This window comes from Miniopterus natalensis, chromosome 19, assembly GCF_054644295.1.
Source record: "Miniopterus natalensis isolate mMinNat1 chromosome 19, mMinNat1.hap1, whole genome shotgun sequence".
NCBI lineage: Eukaryota > Metazoa > Chordata > Mammalia > Chiroptera > Miniopteridae > Miniopterus > Miniopterus natalensis.
Genome location: NC_142099.1, coordinates 11,834,285 through 11,855,657, shown reverse-complemented (window position 1 = coordinate 11,855,657; position 21,373 = coordinate 11,834,285). Strand labels below are relative to the sequence as shown.

The following is a 21,373-nucleotide window of genomic DNA, read 5'->3' as shown; positions in this document are numbered from 1 at the left end:
TAGGATATGTATTTATCATGTTTCTTCCCAGAATCCCAAGCCATCTGACCTCTCTAGTCAAAGTCAAATAGAACAACAATTATTTCCAGGAAAGACAAGACTATGTTTCCCCACTTCCCTTGGAAAGCCCCTCAAAGATAATGCTGATCTAGCTTGACAAGTCTATACTGGAAATTTATGTTTAATGACATTATAGCCTACATGTTGCTCCTTAATCATACTTTTCCCCCCAAACCTAAGAATTTCTGTTCTCACAGCACCCATGGAGGTTTCTATAAACTAAATTGGCTTTAGTCTTATTTTGCCTTAGTTTTTCAAAAGAAACTAATTTTAGATTTTAGTTTCTCGTCTAATAGGAAATAATCTTCTGACCCTCTCTAACAATGAAAAAGTAATATTAGCAGCTAATATTTATTGTATAGTTTCTATATGTCAACCACTTGGCCTTGTGCTTTTTCTTTTAAGAACATCAACATTTACTTAACATGATAAAAAAAATGTGATGTGAACATTTGCATTTAAACAATAGTAAGCAGCCTTTAAAACTTAAATGTACTCACTGTATAATATCTATAAAATGAATATAATACATTTGTACACAAACTAAGTACTGGGTTTGAAAACATGCTTATTGCTGTATATATCTATTCCACTGACGCATAAGCCCAGTACTTCGAAATATCTACACTTTAAATTGTTTTTTAAGAAAAAGTGAAAACACTTATGTTTAAACGAGTGTGGCAGTAACTGCTGATATTACAAACTGACTGATGAGTGTAGTAGTAACTGCTGATGTTACAAACTGACTGAGAAATAATTATAGCAGAAAATGGGACATACTTGGCAATAATAAAATGGCACATTTCAAATATGTGTCTAAAACTTTTATAAATCAAGTGTGAAACAAAGCACTGAAGTAACCAAAATGGGGAAAACAAAGAAAAGCAAGCTTCATTGGATATTTCTAAATTAATGGGCTGAAAAGAAATAAAAATCCATCAACATCTGGAAAGCAGCAACTAAGTAAGCAGCTGTAGATCGCACATTAAAAAGCACCTTCATTTATATACTCTAAAATCACAGCAACAACTGATGTCAGAATAACCACCTTGAGATTATGGAGTGTATGTATGGACCATTAAAGCTGTTTTGGAATAAACATTTTCCAGAAGCGATAAAATGATACTACTCTGTGGCGAAAAGCATCAGAATTATAAATTTCATGGATTTAAAATATACTGTACAATATCTTCTCACACTGGTTCACGTTCTTAGCTTTGAATGATTCCACAGAAGTCAGACTAGATTTTCCAAGTCTATACATACATGAAACGTGATCCTTCTGTGAGCTGCAGATGAGTGGATGCAACTGGTAATAGTGAGAACTCAGAAGACAGAGACTTTTTACTGTCATTGTCTGATTTCCTCTAGAAGTTGGGCTATGTGCTTAACTGTATTATTTAATCTTCCCCAAAACCCTCTGAATTTAAGTACTATTATAATACCCCTTGTATCAGTGAGGATATTGTTGAGGCATAAAGAGGCAAATTAACTGGTCTAATATAAAGTAAGAACTGCTAATTCACCAGATGTTTTTAGGATATAGGGCCTGAAAATTACAATTAAAGAATCATCTTACAATTAGGAGTCAACTCTCATGTATCTATAAAAGAACTGTAAAATGAAATTTTCTAATATTATCCACAGTTCAGTAAAGTGTAGAATATTTTAAATACTTTAAAGACAGTCCCTTGGATGTAGCTAGTTAGATTCAAGACAGTGAGTAGCCACAGCCGAACAAAAATGCTTTGGACATTACTCACAATTTCAAAGACTGTTCCTCTTCTGTTCCTTAAAAATACAGGTTAAGTACTGAAAAATGTAAAATTGTAGTGTCTGCCACAGTATTCGATTAATTAGTGGTCAGTATTTGTCGAATGAATGTGATAACAGATATTAGATAAAAATATTACTCAGACCCAAACCAGGAAAAAAAGTTACCTGTTGGAAGCTGTCTCTTAGAAGCTGCTGGTCTTCAGGATGACAGAATTCTACAATATTCTTTCCTAAGAGTTCCTAAAAAGGGAAAAGAGTAAGATCAACACTTTTATGAGCATCTAACTTTCCTGGTCCATTAGCAGGTGACTTGGATTTTATTTCTCCTGTCTTTATCCTAGGACTATAGATAAGTGTGGAAGGAAAACAAACAAACAAACAAATAAAAGATGGAATCTGCTAAACAACTGGCCTCTAGAGCATTTTTTTTTTAGAACATTGTATGTTTATTATAACTGCATTTTTTTACAGATTTGAGGTTATAATTTACATATATAAATTACTCATTCTAAGCATACAATTTGATGATCTGTAGTACATTTGTACAGCTATGAAACCATTACCACAATCCAGTTTTAGAACATGTCCACTGCCCCAAAAAGTTCCCTTGTGCCCAATTAATAGTCAAGCCCTGCTCCCAATTTTCTAGCCAACCACTAATCTGCTTTCTGCTTTTTTAGTTTTGCCTTTTCTAGAAATTTCATATAAATGGAATCATGCAATATGTAGTCTTTTATGTCTGGCTTCTTTCATTTAACATATTTTTGAAGTTCATCTATGTTACTGCATGCATGTACCAACAGTATATTCCTTATTACTGCTCAGCAGTATTCTTACATGAATATACCACAGTTTGAGTATCCATTCACTAGTTAATGGATATTTAAACTGTTTCACTTTTTGGCTATTATGAATAACATAGCTATGAATATCTGTGTATAAATTTTTATGTGAACCAATGGGTTCTTTTCTCTTAGGTAAACCTAGGGGTGGAATTGGTAGGTTGTGGGATAAGTGTATGTTTAACTTTTTAAGAAACTGCCAAAATGTTTTTCCAAAGTGGCTATACCATTTTATATGTCTGCCAACAATGTATAATGGTTCCAGTTTCTCCACATTCTTGCCAATACTAATATAAAGAGCTTTTTTAATTAAAATTTTAAAATTGCAGTAACACTGAGAGCACTGCCTGATTATAGACCACTATTCTAGTGGGCATACAGTGGTATGAATATCTGTGGTTTTAATTTGCACTTTCCTAATGACTAATGATGATGAACATCCTTTTATGTGCCATTCTTGTTTCTTCTTTAATGAAATGTCTATTCAAATCTTGTGCCCTTTTTTTACTGGCTGTCTTAATGAATTATAAGACTTCTTCATACATTCTGAACACAAATCCTTTTTCAGACATATGATTTGCAAAACTTTCTCCCAGTCTGTGGCTGGCTGATCTTTTCATTTTCTTTTTTTCTTGGTTTTGGGGGGTGGGGTGGGGAGACAGAAACACTGATTTGTTTTTCTACTTATTTTAGCATTCATTGGTTTATTCTTGTACATGCCAACTGTAAATCGAACCTACAACCTTGGCATATCAGGACAAAGCTCCAACCAACTGAGCTACCCAGCCAGGGCCTTCACTTTCTCAATGTCCTTTTTTAAGAGGGCAAATTTTACATGTGATGAAATCAAATTTATCAATGTTTCTTTTGTAAATCATGCTTTTATTGTCATATAAGAAATCTTGTCCAACTCAAGATCCAAAGATTTTTCTCCTACTTTCTTCTAAAAGTTTTATAAGAATCTAAGTTTTTGTTTGTTATAGCATATGGATATCCAATTGTTCCATTACTATTTGAAAGATTTCTTTTCCTCATTGAATTCTCTTAGCATCTTTGTTGAAAATTAGTTGACCATGTGAGAACAGACTCTATTCTGGTCTAGTGATCTATGTACCTATCCTTATACTAATACCACACTGGCTTGATAACAATGGCTTTGTGATAGGTATTGAACCAAGTAGTGTAAATCCTCCAACTTTGTTCTTCTCTTTCAAGACCGCTTTTTCACCAACCCCTTCACACAGCCATAGCCAGAACTGCCTCCTAGCCACTATAGTTTTGAATGTTTATATAATGACCTGACCTGCTGAATGAGAAATCTACATAAAATCGTAACAACTAGTGGGTGACTATTCATCTAGGCAAATTAGATGAATTATCAAAAGGTGGCCATAGCATTATAACTAATTAAAATAAGCACTTCTGCATCAACATCCACATTAATACCATTAACAAAAATATATATATCTGCACCTGCTGCTCGCACCTGGCTTCAGAAGCCCTATTTTTCTAGACTGAATGGTAACTTTGGTAAGAAGGTGAGAATAAATTCAACTACTGAGAATAAATTTAGCTGACAGAATAAATTTAGCTCTGAGCTGGGGGATGACATGTTTGGCTATCTGTGGAATTACATCATTGAATAATCTCAACACAGCCAAGGGAAAACAAGAGGCCAAAGTATCTGTGGTGTAATAGCTTCAAGCTCCAGCTCCTCACCTGTGGTTGGTAGCCAACAGTAGCCAAACAGCGGTGATCCACAAAGGTGAAAATTCCCTCAATGTTGTGTCGAGAGATAAATTCCGTTGGCTGACAAACATTACTCATATCTGTACAGTTGGGAGAACTAGTTACCTGAAAGTAAAGGGACAAAATGAGATAAAATAACACCATTCTTTATAGATATATTTCCTACCACCTCATGGTCATTTACATAGACATGAGGCTCCCATGTCTTAGTTTTAGGAATTTCAAAACTTTCACACCTCATGCAGGAAGGAAAAAATGGCAATCACAACCAGAGAAGGTTTAAGGCCTGGCCCCATACCCACACATGTACTCTTTAACAACTTTGTAAGATAAAAATTCATTCAACCCAAAGCCCACCACCTATCTTCATTTAGCTAGGCTGTGTTCATTACTCACATTGGGAAATTATAGTCCCAAGTAACCAAGAAACTTATCTATTTTATGAGAAGAATCAAAATAATTCCACTTCTCTTTTGTTAGTCACGTAATAATAAAATGGGGGGGGGGGGGGGAGTCTCTTCTTTTGTGTACAGGCAAAAAAAATTAGTTGAAAATAGAAAACTCAGCATTGAAAAGCTGAATATATGAAAAATAAGGGGAAAAGATCTCCCTCCCTCTCTCATCCTCTTCAGCTTGTTAAATCCAAGAGAAGCAATGCTAACTATGAATGCCATATTCCTCCAAATATGTGGAGTTTTACAGCACTGTTTGTTCATTTGTATTCAGAGAGTAAAAGAAAAATAACATCAACAAGTCCTGAAGGAGATTTCTTCTCACTGAAAAGGGATGAAGTAGACTTGGAAAATCCATACTTGCCTGCAGTCTGCCAATGGCCACTAGGCAAAACTTGCTTCCCTGGCCAGCCTCTGGGTCATCATCTGGGAGGGAGACACCTTTAGGAAGGCAAAGTTAAAAAGATTTAATAGGGATCTCAAACTCAACTGCCTTCCAAGTCAGATAGGTAAAGATTTAAAGTACATGTAGGTATGAAGAGGCTAGGTATAAAACAATAAAGAGTGCTAAACAATAAGAATAAAGGTACTCACAGATACAGAAAACACACTGAGGGCTGGGATACGGGAATAAGCAAAAATGGTGAGGGGATTAAGAGGTACACATTCTCAGGTATAACATAAGTCACAGGGATATAATGTACAGCATAGTGAACATAGTCAATAATATTGTAATAACTTTTGTACAGTGACGAATGGTTATTAGACCTATCATGGTGATCACTTCATAAGTATACAAATGTCACATCTTTGGGTTGTGCACCTGAAACTAATATAATATTGTATGTGAACTATAATTTTTTTAAAAGAGAATTAAAAAATCAAAAAAGTTTAAAGGAAAATAAGTGCTTAGTTTTAAAAAAAATTTTAAAAAGGTGCTTGGAATAAAGAATAAAGGGCCCTGGCCAGGTGGCTCCGTTGGTTGGGGAGTGTCATCCCATACACCAAAAGGTTGCAGGTTCAATTCCCAGTCAGGGCACATATCTAGGTTGCAGGTTTGATCCCAGTCAGGGTGTGTGTGAGAGGTGATCAACTGATGTTTCTCTCTCACATCAATGTTTCTCTCTCTCTGAAAATCAATTTTTAAAAAATAACAGATCCTCAAGTGAGGATTAAAAAAAATAATAATAAAGGTAAACAACCACACAGAATTTACCATATATGCCAGGTACTGTTTTAAGTATTTATATATAAAACTCATATACTTTATCCATATTAACTGTAATAAACTGCAGAATACAGGTTGCACCCAAAATATTCTAAAAAACTATGCTGGCCAAACCAAACACATATGAAGACAGCCATTCATTTTGTGACCATATCATAGACAGAAAAAAGATGCCTTGCCCAACCTGTGACTTAAAGCAAGCAAACAACCAAAAATGAAATAAAACCAAACACCAACAGTTATTTATATCCTTTGGAAAAGAGAGAAGCCAATGTTTCTTTTATTTTTAAACTGAATTTATTGGGGTGACATTGGTTCACAAAACCATATAGGTTTCAAGTGTACAACTCAACAAAATATTATCTACACACTGCATTGTGCACCCATCGTCCCAAGCAAAGTCTCTTTCCGTCCTAATTTGCCTCCCCTTTTCCCACCTCCACCTAGTCCCCACCCCCTTTTCCTCTGGCTATCACCACACTGTAGTCTAGTCTATGTGTTATCTATATGTTTGTTGGCTAATCCTTTCATCTTCTTTCATCCAGTCTCCCCTCCCCTCTGACAGCTATCAGTCTGTTCCATGTATCCATGCCTGTTTCTATTTTGTTTATCAGTTTATTTTGTTCATTAAATTCCACATATAAGTGAGATCATACAGTATTTGTCTTTCTCTGACTGAAGAAGCCAATGTTTCATTTTTTTATGTAGAAAGGAAAGAGGTTGCATTTCCTCTCCACTCTTTGCAGTTATCTTGTCAAGAAAAATAGAATTGCTTTGAGAGCTATACAGAAGTATGAAAGACCATGTATATACCTCAAATATATGACTTCAATAGCATATAAACTAAAAAGTTCAAAGGCCATTACTACTTAAAATTAGTTAATTACATTTAACTACCATTTATTGGGTGCCTATCATATGCCAGGCACTGGGCTGGGTGCTTTTCTTACATTAAATCTAACTGGCACAATAATTATATATTGGATATATTATCTCCAAATTACAGATGAGAAAATTGAGGTTTTTTACAAAGGTCAAGCAATTTACCCAAGGTTATATCACTAGTAAATAACAATGCCAGGATCAAATCCAGGCTTTCCAAATCTAAAGTTTAATCTCTTACCAAAATATAATACCTTGCCTCTCTTCTCTTACTGTCTCCCTACAACACCCACTTCCAAATGATACTCATCCAGCAGAGAAGTAATAAAGTTTCTAAGATTTGGAAATTCTGAAAAAACAGTTTAAAAGGCTGGTCCCTGCACCCCAACCACCTTTCTCACATTCCCTGTTTGACTTCAAGTTCTAGTAAAGCCAATCTGCTCACATCCTGATTTAAAGACTTAGCAAAGAATACTCCTTCTATAAGTTACTACAATCAAGCCATTTCCCCCTTCTCCCTCAAAATCTTGCTCCTAATTTATTTATTTATCCTCACCCAAGGATATGTTTTTATTGATTTGAGAGAGAAAGGAAGGGGCAGAGAGAAAAAGAGAAACATCGATCGGCTGCCTCCTGTACGCGCCCTGACTGGGGTTCAAATCCACAACCTAGGTCTGTGCCCTGACCAGGAATCGAACCCACAACCTTTTGGTGTATGGGATGACACTCCAACCAACTGAACCACTCACCAATGGCAAAATCTTGCTCCTAATTTAGATAGTGTTCCCAAATTAACTGTATTCAAGGCCAACTTTTTTTACACACAAATATTTAAACATAGGTATTTATACATTGTGATGAATTTGCACATTTAAAAACTACATTCTGTGAGAAGCCAACATTGAGTCATTTTCAAGTCTAAGTAATGATCTCATCAACTGGAATATAAATCCATAAAGGAAGGGAAGGAGTCTACTTTTTCTTTCCTCTTTTCTTACAATTTATACCAAAGTACATTTCATATACTAGGTACATGGTAAATGTTAGCTAATTTTCTTGAACTCTGAGGAACCTGCTATATGAAGAGAAAAATCACTATCCAACTTTCCTACCTGCTGGGGGCCAGGCCTTGATGTAGCCTGTGCAGTGGACCACCACGAAGTGAGGTTCCCCATCCTTCACAGAGCCAAGTCCATTCCTGGAAGAATTACAGGTGTGAGGAGAAAAACCCTGTCTAGTAACACTAAAAAGATAATGCTGATTTAGAACCTTTAACTTAACTTTAGGCTCTTGGGTGTTTAGAAAACAGGATAACTATATTTGGATCTTTTCCTCCCAAAAGAGACCATCATATTGCTGTTGACCCTTGCCAAAGTAAAGCAACTTAAAAGTACTACAATGAGAGAAAGCAGATAAAGTGGCAGGGCAACTTTCTTAAACAGGATAATCAAAAGCAGCTTTAAAAATTCAGGAAAACACTGCCAGGAGTGAGGGATAAGGGTGAGGACTGCTGAAGAAAGTACAATAGTAAAATAGTTGAAGTGATGAGCTCTAAAGGTACTTGGCCATCCCTTTGGTTTCTCACTGCTTAGAATCTCACCTGCATCTGTTCCTCACAAAGCTCAGTCTATTCATGGAAACTGGGTCCACAGAGCTATTGCCACACCTGTTTCAATGAACAGAGAAATTAAAAGCAATTAAGCCACATTATCAAAGAACTTTTCATCTGTTAACAGCCAGATAATAGGTTCTGGATACAACCAGACACAGAAAATTGTTAACAATGCTTCTAACAAGCAAGCATAAAGAAGTCAGGTATGGTATTTCCAAAACTTGTAACTATGCTAGAATTTGAAGTAGAAATTTTCTGCATCTTTTTCAAATGCAGAGATTCTCTACATCAGGGGTCAGTATACTTTTTCTGTAAAGGGACATATAATAAATATTTTCAGCTTTGTGGGCCATACAATCTGTTGCAACTAGTCAACTCTGCCATTATAGCATGAAAGCAACCATAGACAATATGTAAACAAATGGGGACGACACTGTTCCAATAAAGCTTTATTTACAAATAAAGAGTTATGGTTTGCAGACTCTGTACCGCAACCCAATCTATTTGCTGCATTTCATGATTATTTATCTTGTTCCTGCCTATGTCTTTCCATTAGCCATGTCCACATATTGGGACACTCTACCCCATCCTTTCTACTTTCTCACATATCAAATAACAGATAAAATTTACATAGAATATATGTCATGAACTATTGTTAAGTATCTTTATGTATATTTATTCATCTAATCCTCATAACAACTTTATGAAGGTGATACTAATATAACTCCCAATACTAGATGATAAAATCAAAACACAAAGTAGTCATTTAATCTGCTCAAGATCTCAGAAGATAGTAAGTGGCAAATCCAGTAGTCTGGATCTGAAGCTACTTTAAACCAGAGTCACAACTCAATTTTGCAATTTTCCTAGAAAACCTTAACATCCTACTCATCACTTCTAATAAGTATATTCTCAGTACAAAGTATTAAATTTCCATTATACAACCTGAAGTTATTTTGTGACTTTAAAGGATATTTTATTTTTATTTTTTTAATACACCTTTATTGACTTCAGAGAGAGAGAGGGAAACATCAATGATGAAAGAGTCCTTACTGATTAGCTGCCTCCTGCACACCCCCTACTGGGGATCGAGCCCACAACCCTACATGTGCCCTGACCAGGAATCAAACCGTGATCTCCTGGATCCTAGGTCAATGCTCAACCACCGAGCCATGCCCAGCCGGGCTATTTTGTGACTTTAAGAGGTCTTTTCTATCTATGTAGAAAGTACCACAATCCTTTTCTTCAGAATCCTCAGATATTACAGCATAAAATTTATAAACACTAAATACTAACTAAAAGACATAACAAAGTCGCAAATTTCTACCAAAAAAAGAAAAACCCAAAGGTCTGAAAACATGGATGTTGTCTCATGATGTACTGAGAAAAAATATAGGTTCTGGAGTCCAAATACAACGGATTAAAATAAAATCCTGTATCAGACATTATCTATGCAATCCTGGGAATTTAATTTCTTTGAGTCTTTTTCTCAGCAAAATAGTAACCATGGATTCTACCCTACAGGACAGATGTGTGAAATGAAATGACAGACATAATGCACCTATCATAATGTCTGGCAGAAAAGGAGTTTAGTAAATGTTAGTTCCCGTATCAGACACTTTATTGTATGTTACAACCCATGTGGGTCTTGAAAGTTAAATTCAATCCAACTGGAGCTTGGATTTAAGAGTTAACTCCTCTGACCAGAAATCAAGCCCTCGGCTCTTAATTTTCCCTATGTCAAATCACAAACTTCAGCTTGACACTCACCTCATACGGCAAATAAATGATCTCCTTGAGCCCATACACATCCTCATGGAAGACTGCTGACCTTCCTTTTTCACTGTTCCAGTCTTCAGATCAAGGATACGCCCTAAAGAAAAATGTGAAGAGCACCCTCGAGTGCATTCTTGTATATGAAGAAGAGGGGGAGAGACACTGAAGGCAATGATAACTAAGTAACCTATTCATGCCCTCCAATCTTCTTGCTTATAACAGAATAGGCCAAGGAGGGGATGGATTTTTTTTCAAGCCTAAAATACCTCAATTCTCATCAATAAATCTTACTCTTAAGTTCAAAAGTAGCACTGGAAATAACCTTGTACAAAGGAAGGTAGGAATGGAAGGTAGGAATGGAAGGTAGGCTGGAAAGCAAGAGGCAAAGCTATATTCTTGGGTCTAATTATTTTTATACGTATGCATGCACACACAGATGAACACACACACACAGAGTAAATGTTATTGGTTTAAAAACTATTTTATAAGCAATAGAAGCATGTATGTGTGTCAAGCAAATAGAAACCAATGGCAACTTTTGGAGAAAAAAATGAAATCCATTAAAAACATAAAAGAGGGGAAAGCTAAATACCAACATTAATATAAACCACAATGGTCTTATTTTAATTACTAGTTTTGATCTGCTTCCACTTAAAAAAATTTCCAGAGTTGCTTAGAAGCAGATGTGACTAGTTTCCTTTAGCAAAACTCTGGCAAAAGGACTGAATAGCAATAAAATGGGGGGGGGGGGGACCAAAAGAGACAGAAAAATAGTATAACTAAAACTAAAACAAAACCTTATACACTGACTGATAACTACCCTCTAAAATAAAAATCTATTATCAAAGAATCTAGTACAAAGCCAAGCACAAGGGAGTAGAAAAAATACCAGATAATTACCCATACAAATGAGACAAAAATATGGATAATTTAATTCTCTTAGAATGGAAAAAGTTTATTGTAAGTCTGGCTTACTGTTTTATTTACACTAATATTAAGATTAAAGTAAACTTTTAATGAGCATTGTCTCTAATGAAACAGTTTCTAAGGATGAACTAGCTACGAAGCATATTTTCTGCATGTGAATAAAAAGAATGGGTTATATTCATTAAGGAAGAAAATTCCAGCAACTTTGCCAAATTCAATGAACAAATTTAAGAGTTAAAACACTTCTGTCTGAGGGGAAAAAAGAAGAAAGGACTTCCACTCATTTTCCATCCATGTATCTCATACCTGTCAGGGAGTTTTCCGAAGTGGAAAGCTGCTCACGAAGTTTATCCACATCATCGGGGTGTACCTGATCATAGAGTGTGCTACCAAACCATTCAGACTGTGGCTGGTTCAAAACAGGGGTCACTGAGTCAGAGACATATACCACCCGGCCTGTCTCACATGACACAATAAACAGAAAGCCATCTGCTGCCTCCAAGATCAAATGTTTCAATTCCTGTCCAAGGAAGAGAAATAAAAGTTAATACTGAACTCTGAGAAAACAATTATTATTCATGGAAAGACAGACACTCCCGGCCAAAAGTATCTCTCCATACGCAATTGCTGGCTCCTGCCTGATCCACACCCACAGCTCTGCACCTTAAATGTAATTACCTTCACTGACAAGATATTTTTTCCCAATACATAGTTCCTTAATGTATCTAACACTATCCAACCTCATCCTTTTTACTTCAGGACTCAAGATGGGAAATAAAAAGACTTACTACTAACAGTTCTTTATCTCATCCTCTCTGGTCTCTTTAGGATCTTCCTCTACAAATGTTCCTGTTTTCTTTCTTGCCCCTCAGATCTATACAATTCTACACAAATCTTCCCTCAACTTTGTCAAACTCCTATCTTTTTCAGTGCCATGATTATATACCAAGAATAATGTTATATTCACTGGCTCTAGTCTCTTACCTTTCATTTCTTAATCCCACTGCAATCTTCACTCTAAACCATAGCATTTATGTATTTTTCAGGAGGTTACTAATGGCCAAGTCAAATCCTCCTAATTACCAATTTAAGGCCCCTTTCCTAGGTCTTTACCATTTTCTTCAATCTCTGCAGAATCTGACAATTCTATCCTTTAAATTTTATCTTCCCCTAGCTTCTATGGCATCACACTCCAACCTTTGTTTCCTTTCTAAATGTCCTTTCTCTGCTTCAAGTCTTAAGTGATGGCTCCCCAGTGCTTAAAAATTAAAATCTCAATTCTTTAACATAACACCTAAATATTTAATCACTGGATCTCAGCCTACCTTCCTGTTATCATGTTCCAGGGCATGCTAAACTACTTGATTTTCTTTAATAACTCAATCGCTCTCACTAGACTCTGTTCTCACATTGCTCAAGTTATAGTATTCCCAAAATTTACACTGTTCTCGTTTTTTGTTTTCCATACTTGCACTTCTATAGAACTTTTTACTGAACTTTTACTATAGAGCTGATTCTGTGTTTATGATTCATTTATTTACATGTGTATTTCCATCAGTGACAATCTCTTATCATTCTTTATATTTCTCACAGCACAAAGCACCTGGTTAGCCCACAAAAGGTACATAACTAGAGTTTGTTGAATCAACATCTGTATGAGTACTATTAGAACTGATTATTTCAATGTGCATATATATATATATATATATATATATATATATATATATATATAATCTGTGCTATATGTGCTTTCATATAGATCATCCTTTTTGGAAAATTCTTCTTACTGCTTTCTTCCAAATCATATTCCTTCCTTTCTTTTAATCCTTTGAATAAAAGAGCAGCATTATAGGTAAATTTCTTTCTTCCTTATACTTCCTGGATTTTCCAAATTTTTCTGCAGTAACCCCGTGTTAGTTATTTCTCATAATCAAAACAGAACGTGGCTTCCTTACTCTTAGAAGTCACTGCTGACCATCCTCACTCAGGCCTGGTCATTCTATTCACTTCAGCAATTTCTCCAGTATACATCTTCTGTTTTCTAGTCCCATATAAATTAAGTTTTTTTTAAAAGGCATTTCTTCTCTGTATGCATTTTCCTATCATTTTTCTCTTTTGTATGTTTCCTGCTACTCACATATTCATATTCAGCTGAGTTCATGAAAGGCTGGAAATGCTTTTGCCTTCTCAATTCTTTCCATAATGCATCAAATGTAAGAACAAATCATTAAGCAATGACGACTGCTTGTTAGACTCCTTTTATCACTAAAACTGGAAGCTGCTTCACGAACAAGAAACACATTTCTTCCACCTTCCATAACCTGAAAGCCAAGGAAGAGGACTGGCTGCATAGACACAGTCATCACTTCTCCCAGTGATTCCATTGTTCTTCTCCTACCTTACAGGCTGCATTTATGAGTGAAGTTCTACAATACTTATAAGCTTGCTAAACAGTTTTCACAAGTCGTCTCTACTTCTATTTCAGTGCTAACAAATGTTATAGCCAGGGATCAAAATTCAATGTTCCCATGGTCTGCATTTTTCCTTAAGAGCTGAATTCTTGTCCTTTAAACAATCTATAGATTCAGGTCTGCTATGACACCCTCTATTCAGAATTATGGTCATCTACTCCAAAAAGATCAAAACTTTCAACAGATTCTAGACACTCTCAGAGCTGTACATCCCAGAGACCTGATCAGTGAGGAAAGATGGCTTGTAGGTGCCATCGGTGGATGTGTTGCCAGTTCCTCGCAAGGACTTCATGTGAGAAACTGCCATGCGTAAGATGGTTAGCTTGTCTGGTTTTCGAGCCAGGGCACTACAGGTGGGTACCATGTCTGACAGTTCTGTGATGTAGGCTGTCATCTTGTTCCGTCGCCGTCGTTCAATTTCACTATGATTTTCCCTGCATAGAAAGAGAGAGGAGAAGTCCCATCCAGGTGGTCACATCTCAACATTTGGAAGCTGGGAGAGTGATATGGATGCCAAGTGAGCTGCTGAAGAAATGTGGTCTTTAGATTCAAGGATGCTTAAGTCTGAGAAGTTAGAGTAAGGTTTGCCAACCTTCTCATGCAGAGCAAGCATGGAACAGAAACTAACAAGGGGAACAGAGAATAAGTAGATACCAGCAAGTCTATTTCCTGGAAACTTCATCTTCTATGCAAATTACCATTCCTTCAGAACAAAAAAAAAATTTAAGAAATGAGTCTTAAAAAATGTTGATTTTAGACACTTACGTTCCTGAGAGACAAAATAATCTCAGCTTGGCTGACTCCATGTTTACTAATTCAACTATTTAAAAGCTGAAAAGATAAAATGACCAATTTTTTTCCAACACAAGTATGTTGCTCAACAGCTGATACAAGAATTAACAGTATAGATATCATTGGTCTATAAAATGTTGTTTGTTCTAAGCTTCGCTCTTATTCTCAACACTAGAAGACAGAATTAAAAGATTTTGAAGTTTTATTTGTCCCACTAATGCACAAAGTCCTCCCTTCTCTATCTTGGTGTGGTGCCAGTGCACTGAGCTCAAGAGACTGTAAGACTATCTATCAGAGGTCCCTGATGTGGCCCCCAACTTGGGACAAAGTGGACTGGAGCACAGCAGTGCAGTGGGGAGGAGGATGAAAAGGCCTGTAAGTAAACAGACCTTCTGTGTTTCATTGGGGTAAGGAGGTCATCTCTCTAATAGTGACATCCTCAAAATCAAGATAGGATGGTATCGTTAAAAATAATAATCCAATACTTTCAAATTGGATTTTTGAAAAGCCCAATAGTTCCTCAGAGTTTTCATGGAGATGCCTCAAAGAGAGAACCAAACAACATACTGCATTTCTGCTACCTCGGCAGCTTTATTTACTTCTACTATCATGTAAGGATTCTATTTGAACAAAAGTTCTTTATCAAAACAAAAAGAAAAAATAGAACTAATCTAACATAAATCTCTTTTTTATGAGAAGAGCAAACTAAGGTGAAACAGTTTAATTAGGCAACTTTTCCAAGGGCTGCCTTCATACCAATAAATGCAATGCTCTTCCCACCATACCATGCCAAATCAGTTTTCAGAAGGGTGAAAGAGTTAGTAGGAGGCATGAGTTGAAATGGCAGCAAAATAAGCCTGTGACCCAGAGGAAACAGGTAATGACATATAAGAAAGGAAAGTAGTAAAAATAGGTGTTGGGATCAATGAGCTATCTCCTACTGCATTCTCCCAAATCACAGAGACCAGAAAACAGAAAAACAGAAAAACGGTCTCACCACAGAGGTCCACATATAGTTATTTTATCTGAGAAACATGAAATTCTGCTCTCAAAATTAAAGCACCTATCTTCTTAGTATCTGACAGATTTCTGACACTGAAGTCCAGAAAACTGATCTTTTAAATGCCACATCAAGGCTGCTGAAATTTTTCTGGGAAACCACAAAAGATTCAATCGCCAGAGCAACACCAGTACTGCTGTGACAATAGTAATCAAGGCTGTGAGTGTACACAGGAAAATAAGGGTGAGCTTTCCAGAGGTGTGAAATAAAGGCTGAGGCTTAAAGGCCACGAACTAATTACAAACACAGGCATATTTATTAATTTTCTGATAAAAGAGTATTTCCCTGTTAGAGCACCAACTGGCACAGCTACACTGTTTCTAAAGGTTTTTTCTTCTGAAACTTAGTGCTGGGAAAAAGAGGAAAAGAGAAAACTATAAAACTAATAGCAATTTTTTAAATTCCTAAGTAAAATTTCCTCAACTCACCACTCACTTTCTGATGGGGGAAGCCAACGTCCCTATTACGCACAAACTTCTAAAAAATCTTGTCCCCTCTTGCCACAGATAAGGAAAAACACAAAGAGAAAGGGGAAGAAAAGAGCAGAGTAAGAAAAAGGATAGAAAAAGCAGCATTATCTGCTTCATCATGCTAAAAGGTAACTGTTCTCCTACCTGGCGAGTCTCTCTTTATCCGCAGAGCTCTGCTCATCATCCGACCTAAAAACAGAATTAATGAACTAAGCTAAAATTTAAATAAAAAGAAGGGAGAAAGGAAGGAAAGAAGGAAGGAAGGAGGAAGAAAAGATAGGAAAAGACAGGAAAGGAAAGGGAAAAGGAACTAGAACAAAATAGATTCATAGAACAGAGGTAAAATGGAACTAAGGAGAGGAACCTTGCCTGTAACTCTACAAAGCCATGTGTTAGAATAAAGAAAAAGTATCTTATAGGACAAAGGTCAACACAAAAGCAAGGCCAATATTTACTATAAATTAATATAATCTGAACACAGAAAGCATTTTGCCAATGAATCTCTATAGAAACCAAGCATATACAGCTTGAAAAAGAACCAAACAAGGGAGTACCATTCTCACACATTGTTCCCAAATCTGGAAAGAAAATGATATCCAAATAATCAAACAGAAAATCATGACAACAATGTCAAACAAGTGATCACAAATACAATCTCTCTATAGCACACAGACACATACACATACTCACAGACAGAAAAACCAACCAGGTATTACTGGAAAAGTATGTAAGTCAAACTAAGAGCTAGGTTTCTGGCATTTCACCTATGATTGATTTGATCCTGAAATAGTAAATCTCTATTCAGTCACTTTCCTGCTTCCCTGCAATAAAGCCACACACTGTTGGATCTCCAGTACGAACTCTCCCTCCTTTGGAGAGGGCTACAAAGGATTGCTACTAAATTTGTGTGGAAAACTGAAATACTGTACGGATTGGTGGCAACTGAAGAAACACCAAGGTGTTGGTAGGCCAGTGTATCAGAAATCAATTCCAATGCGCGCGCGCGCGTACACACACACAAATAGATTAAGAAGCCTCAAATAAAATGTCTAAGTAAAGTATGGCATTAACAGGCTATTAAAAATGACAAGCACAATGACTTTATCAATATATGATAAAGATTCTATAAAACAGGAGCAGGAAAAAAGAGTCCCCAAATAACATAACAGCTATGAGAACTTTTATGTATGTGAAAACTTATAAATACTAATGAGCAGAGAAAGAGAATTGAGTGATATTACGTAGCTTAAAGTTTCATGTTTGTTGTATTATTATAGTTCCTTAAACTACAAATCAGTTTTTTAAAGTTGAGAAAATTCATACATTTTCAGCTTTTGAAGATCCTCTACTTAATTCGCAAGAATATGTGAGATGAACTAGCTTAACAAACCATATCTTAGAGGAATAAGTTGTTTTGTTTGAAAGTTAAAATATCTAAAATTCCTATTACTACCTCCTCCTACTACAGATCCAAAATCCCTTATCCACTCTAATATTGCTGAATAAAATATATAAATGTATAAATATTCACATTAAGCAGGGCAAATAAGATTAAAATAGTTCAGGTCATGTTTTCATAGCTTTTTGGAATTTCAGTCACAAGGCCATGTACCCATACCACCACTATTTGATGGCTTAACTTTCTAATGCAGCTTGAAAAACTATTTCCCAAATACTTGATTAACTTCTCGTTTTAGAGCTGGTTCACATCCTAAAGTGTTTACAAGTATCTACTTCGATAAACAAATTCTTTAAAAACCTCTTAAATTCACTCCTCTCCTATTGCCATTGCTACCACTCTATCCCTGGCCCTCACGATTTTATAGCTATCTTATTATTACAATAGCCTCCTAGCTACCTCCCTGACTTCAGTGCTTCTCTTTTATCAATTCTATATACTGACACTACAGAAAAATCCCATATGCATTTTATATAGTATCCTCTCACTCACAGCCTATGATGACACTTTACTGCTTCAGAGAGGTTTTAAACTACTCTGACTGATACTTCTTAGCCTCTACATCAGTGGTTCTCGAAGTACAGTCCCCAGACAGCAGCATTAACAATAAGTACAGTACTAAGTGTGCAGTTAAGGACTGGATTTTGAATTTTTCATTTTTCTGGGGTAGCTGTAAACTCAACTTTTAAGAAATAATTTACTACTTAATATACAGAATAAATTTTCTAAAAATAAAACCAATATCTGAGTTGAAACAGATGTATTGTTTATTAAAAATCAAAGTATTTTTCATCTTGATAGATAATTTAAACAATTTTATTTCAATCAAAACTTGCCTCCACAAAAACTGTTTCTCTGTTGTCATTTTTAAAAGAAAAAAACTGGCCCGGCTGATGTGGCTCAGCAGATGAGCACTGACCTAGGATCCAGGAGATCGTGGTTTGATTCCCGGTCAGGGCACATGCCTGGGTTGCAGGCCCCATCCCTGGTAGGGGGCGTGCAAGAGACAGCTGATCAATAACTCTCATCATTGATGTTTCTATCTCTCTCCCCCTCTCCCTTCCTCTCTCTAAAATCAATAAAGATATATTAAAAATAAATAAATAAATAAATAAAACTGCCCTAGCCAGGTGGCTCAGTAGGTTGGAGCATCGTCCTGTACACTGAAAAATTGTGGGTTCAATTCTCGGTCAGGGCACATACCTAGGTTGAGGGTTGGATCCTGTCAGGGCACGTGGGGGGCAACAGATTAATGTTGCTCTCTCACATCGATGTTTCTCTCTCTCCCCCTTCCTCTCTCTCTAAAAGGCAATAAAAATATAGCCTCACATGAAGATTAATAAAATAAAAACATTTTATTTTGTAGACCTATTTAATAATAAATTCAACCAAGAAATCCATATGGACTGTGTTCCTGTGGACACCTAACAAACACAATGCATAGCTATGGATCATATACATTTAAAAAAACACTGTGTGAAATATACCATTAGTTTGAAGCCATGTTACCTGAACATAAACGGTAATTATTATAATACTAAGTTAGCTTTCAGAACAGAAAAGAGATTGGACAGAGAAATTATCTCTCATTGAAATAAATTTAAAACTCAGTATGCTTGAATTGCCTGGTCCTACTACATGGACCAAGATGTTCTACTGTATTACCTGGCAAACCGTTCCTTATCATTAGACATCTGATCGTCGTCACACCTGAAGGAGAAAAAAAGGATTAGTCCAAAAGCATTACACTTGTTATATCCATTTCACTCTGAACTGAAAACTAGAAAGGGTTAAAAATATTCAACAGAAAAAAGCCAGTGGAAAAGCACCATAAATCCAGAGAGATAATAACAGTATCCCATAGAACTTTAAAAACCCATTACAAGTGCTCAAGTTTCTGATGTCTCCTTAACCCTTACTTATCAGGCACTCAAGAAAAAGGGGAAAAAAGATGACATCATGAGGGCACAGCTGACTGCCCTGTCAGCACCACTCTACGGTTAGGGATAGTTGTTTTTGAGGTTTTTTTAAATTACGGCAAAAAACATGTAACATAAAATTTACCATCTTAACCATTTTTAAGTGTACAGCTCAATAGTGCTAACTATATTCACACTGTCGTGCAAAAGATCTCTAGAACTTCTTCATCTTTCAAATCTGAAACTATACCCACTGAACACCATCTTTCCATTTCAAACCTCCACACCACCACCAGCTCCTGGCAACCATCATTTTATTTCCTGTGTTTCTGATTTTGACTACTTTATATATCTAATATAAGTAGAATCATACAATACAGCTGACCCTTGAACAACACAGGTTTGAATTGTGTGGGTCCACATATATGCCATGAGGTGGACCCCATACAGTTCACACCTGTGTTGTTCAAGGGTCAATTCTATTTTCAATCCATAGCTAGGAATCCACATATACAGAGGGCTGACTTATTCTTAAATGTTTACTGTACCAACAGCTGGCATCCCAAGCTCTGAGTTGTTCAAGGGTCAACTATATTTGTCTTCTTTTGCTTATTCACTTAGTGTAATGTCCTCAAAGTTCATCCGTGTAGTAGTAACAGGATTTCCTTCCGTTTTTGAGCCTGAATAATAGTCCAGTGGATGCATATACCACATTTCCTTTATCTATTAATCTGGCAATGGACATATGGGTTGCTTCCACCTCTTGGCCATTATGAAAAATGGGGCAATGAACATGAGTGTACAAATATCTCTCCAAGATCCTGCTTTCAATTCTTTTGGATATACAACCAGAAGTGGGACTGCTGAATCATATGGTAAATGTTTTCAACTTTTTGAGAAACCTTCACACTGTTTTCCATAGTGGTTGCACCATTTTACAGTGCCACCAATAGTGCACCAGAATTCCAAATACCCTACATCCTTGCCAACATTTGTTATTATTATTTATTATTATTTTTTAAATCCTCACCCGAGGAGTAAGGATATATTTTCTATTGATTTCTAGAGAGAGGGGAGGGGTAAGGAGAGAGATAGGGAGAAACATTAGTGTGAGAGAAACACATCAACTAGTTGCCTCCCACATGTGCCCCAACCAGGGGTGGGGCTTGAACTTGCAACCCAGGTGGGTGCCCTTGACTGGGAATCAAACCCATGACCTTCCAGTGCTCAGACTGATGCTCTAATCACTGAACCATGCCAGGCAGGGCTGTTATTATTTTTTTATGGTGACCATCCTAATGGGTGTGAAGTGATATCTCACTGTAGTTTCAATTTGCATTTCTACAATGATTAGTGGTGTTGAACACCTTTTCATATGCTTTTTAGCCATTTGTATATCTTTTTTGGAGAAATATCCATTCAAATCCTTTGTCCATTTTTTAAAAAAAATATATCTAATGATTTCAGAGAGAGGAAAGGAGAGGGAAAGAGAAAGATAGAAACATCAATGATGAGTCATTGATTGGCTGCCTCCTGCACGCCCCCCACTGGGGATTGAGCCCGCAACCAGGGCATGTGCCCTGACTGGGAATTTAACCCTCATCACCTGGATCCTAGGTTGATGCTCAACCGCTGAGCCACGCCCAGCTGGGCCTTTGTCCATTTTTTAATCATTTATTTTTGTTGTTGGTGTTGTTATTGAGTTGTAGGAGTTCTTTATATAGTATTATCTAGGTAGTATCTGCACTGCAGAGTAACAACTACTTAAGAAATAAAGGAGCCCTATTTTTTTAAATAATTATTTTATTATGTGAGTGCCCAGATTTGATTAGTTTATTTTATTTACAAAGTAATATATTTTGTTGCAAAAATTTTAAACAGTGCAAAGTTATATGAGG

General features: G+C 36.3%; 1 protein-coding gene across 4 annotated transcripts in view; it reads right to left on the bottom strand.

Annotated features, from left to right (window-relative positions):
* Positions 1 to 21,373, bottom strand: part of ARNT (aryl hydrocarbon receptor nuclear translocator) — a 43,118-nt gene that overhangs the window by 6,270 nt on the left and 15,475 nt on the right. For 2 of the 4 annotated variants that reach the window (XM_016215526.2, XM_016215527.2), the window contains exons 4-13: positions 19,222 to 19,266; positions 16,242 to 16,286; positions 13,996 to 14,209; positions 11,611 to 11,824; positions 10,372 to 10,474; positions 8,590 to 8,655; positions 8,102 to 8,187; positions 5,244 to 5,320; positions 4,398 to 4,532; positions 2,002 to 2,076 (exon numbers count right to left, since the gene is read on the bottom strand). In XM_016215526.2, the coding sequence (XP_016071012.1) occupies positions 2,002 to 2,076; positions 4,398 to 4,532; positions 5,244 to 5,320; positions 8,102 to 8,187; positions 8,590 to 8,655; positions 10,372 to 10,474; positions 11,611 to 11,824; positions 13,996 to 14,209; positions 16,242 to 16,286; positions 19,222 to 19,266 (1,060 nt within the window). The remainder of the gene's footprint in view (positions 1 to 2,001; positions 2,077 to 4,397; positions 4,533 to 5,243; positions 5,321 to 8,101; positions 8,188 to 8,589; positions 8,656 to 10,371; positions 10,475 to 11,610; positions 11,825 to 13,995; positions 14,210 to 16,241; positions 16,287 to 19,221; positions 19,267 to 21,373) is intronic. The other 2 variants (XM_016215528.2, XM_016215529.2) reach the window with 1 other exon arrangement.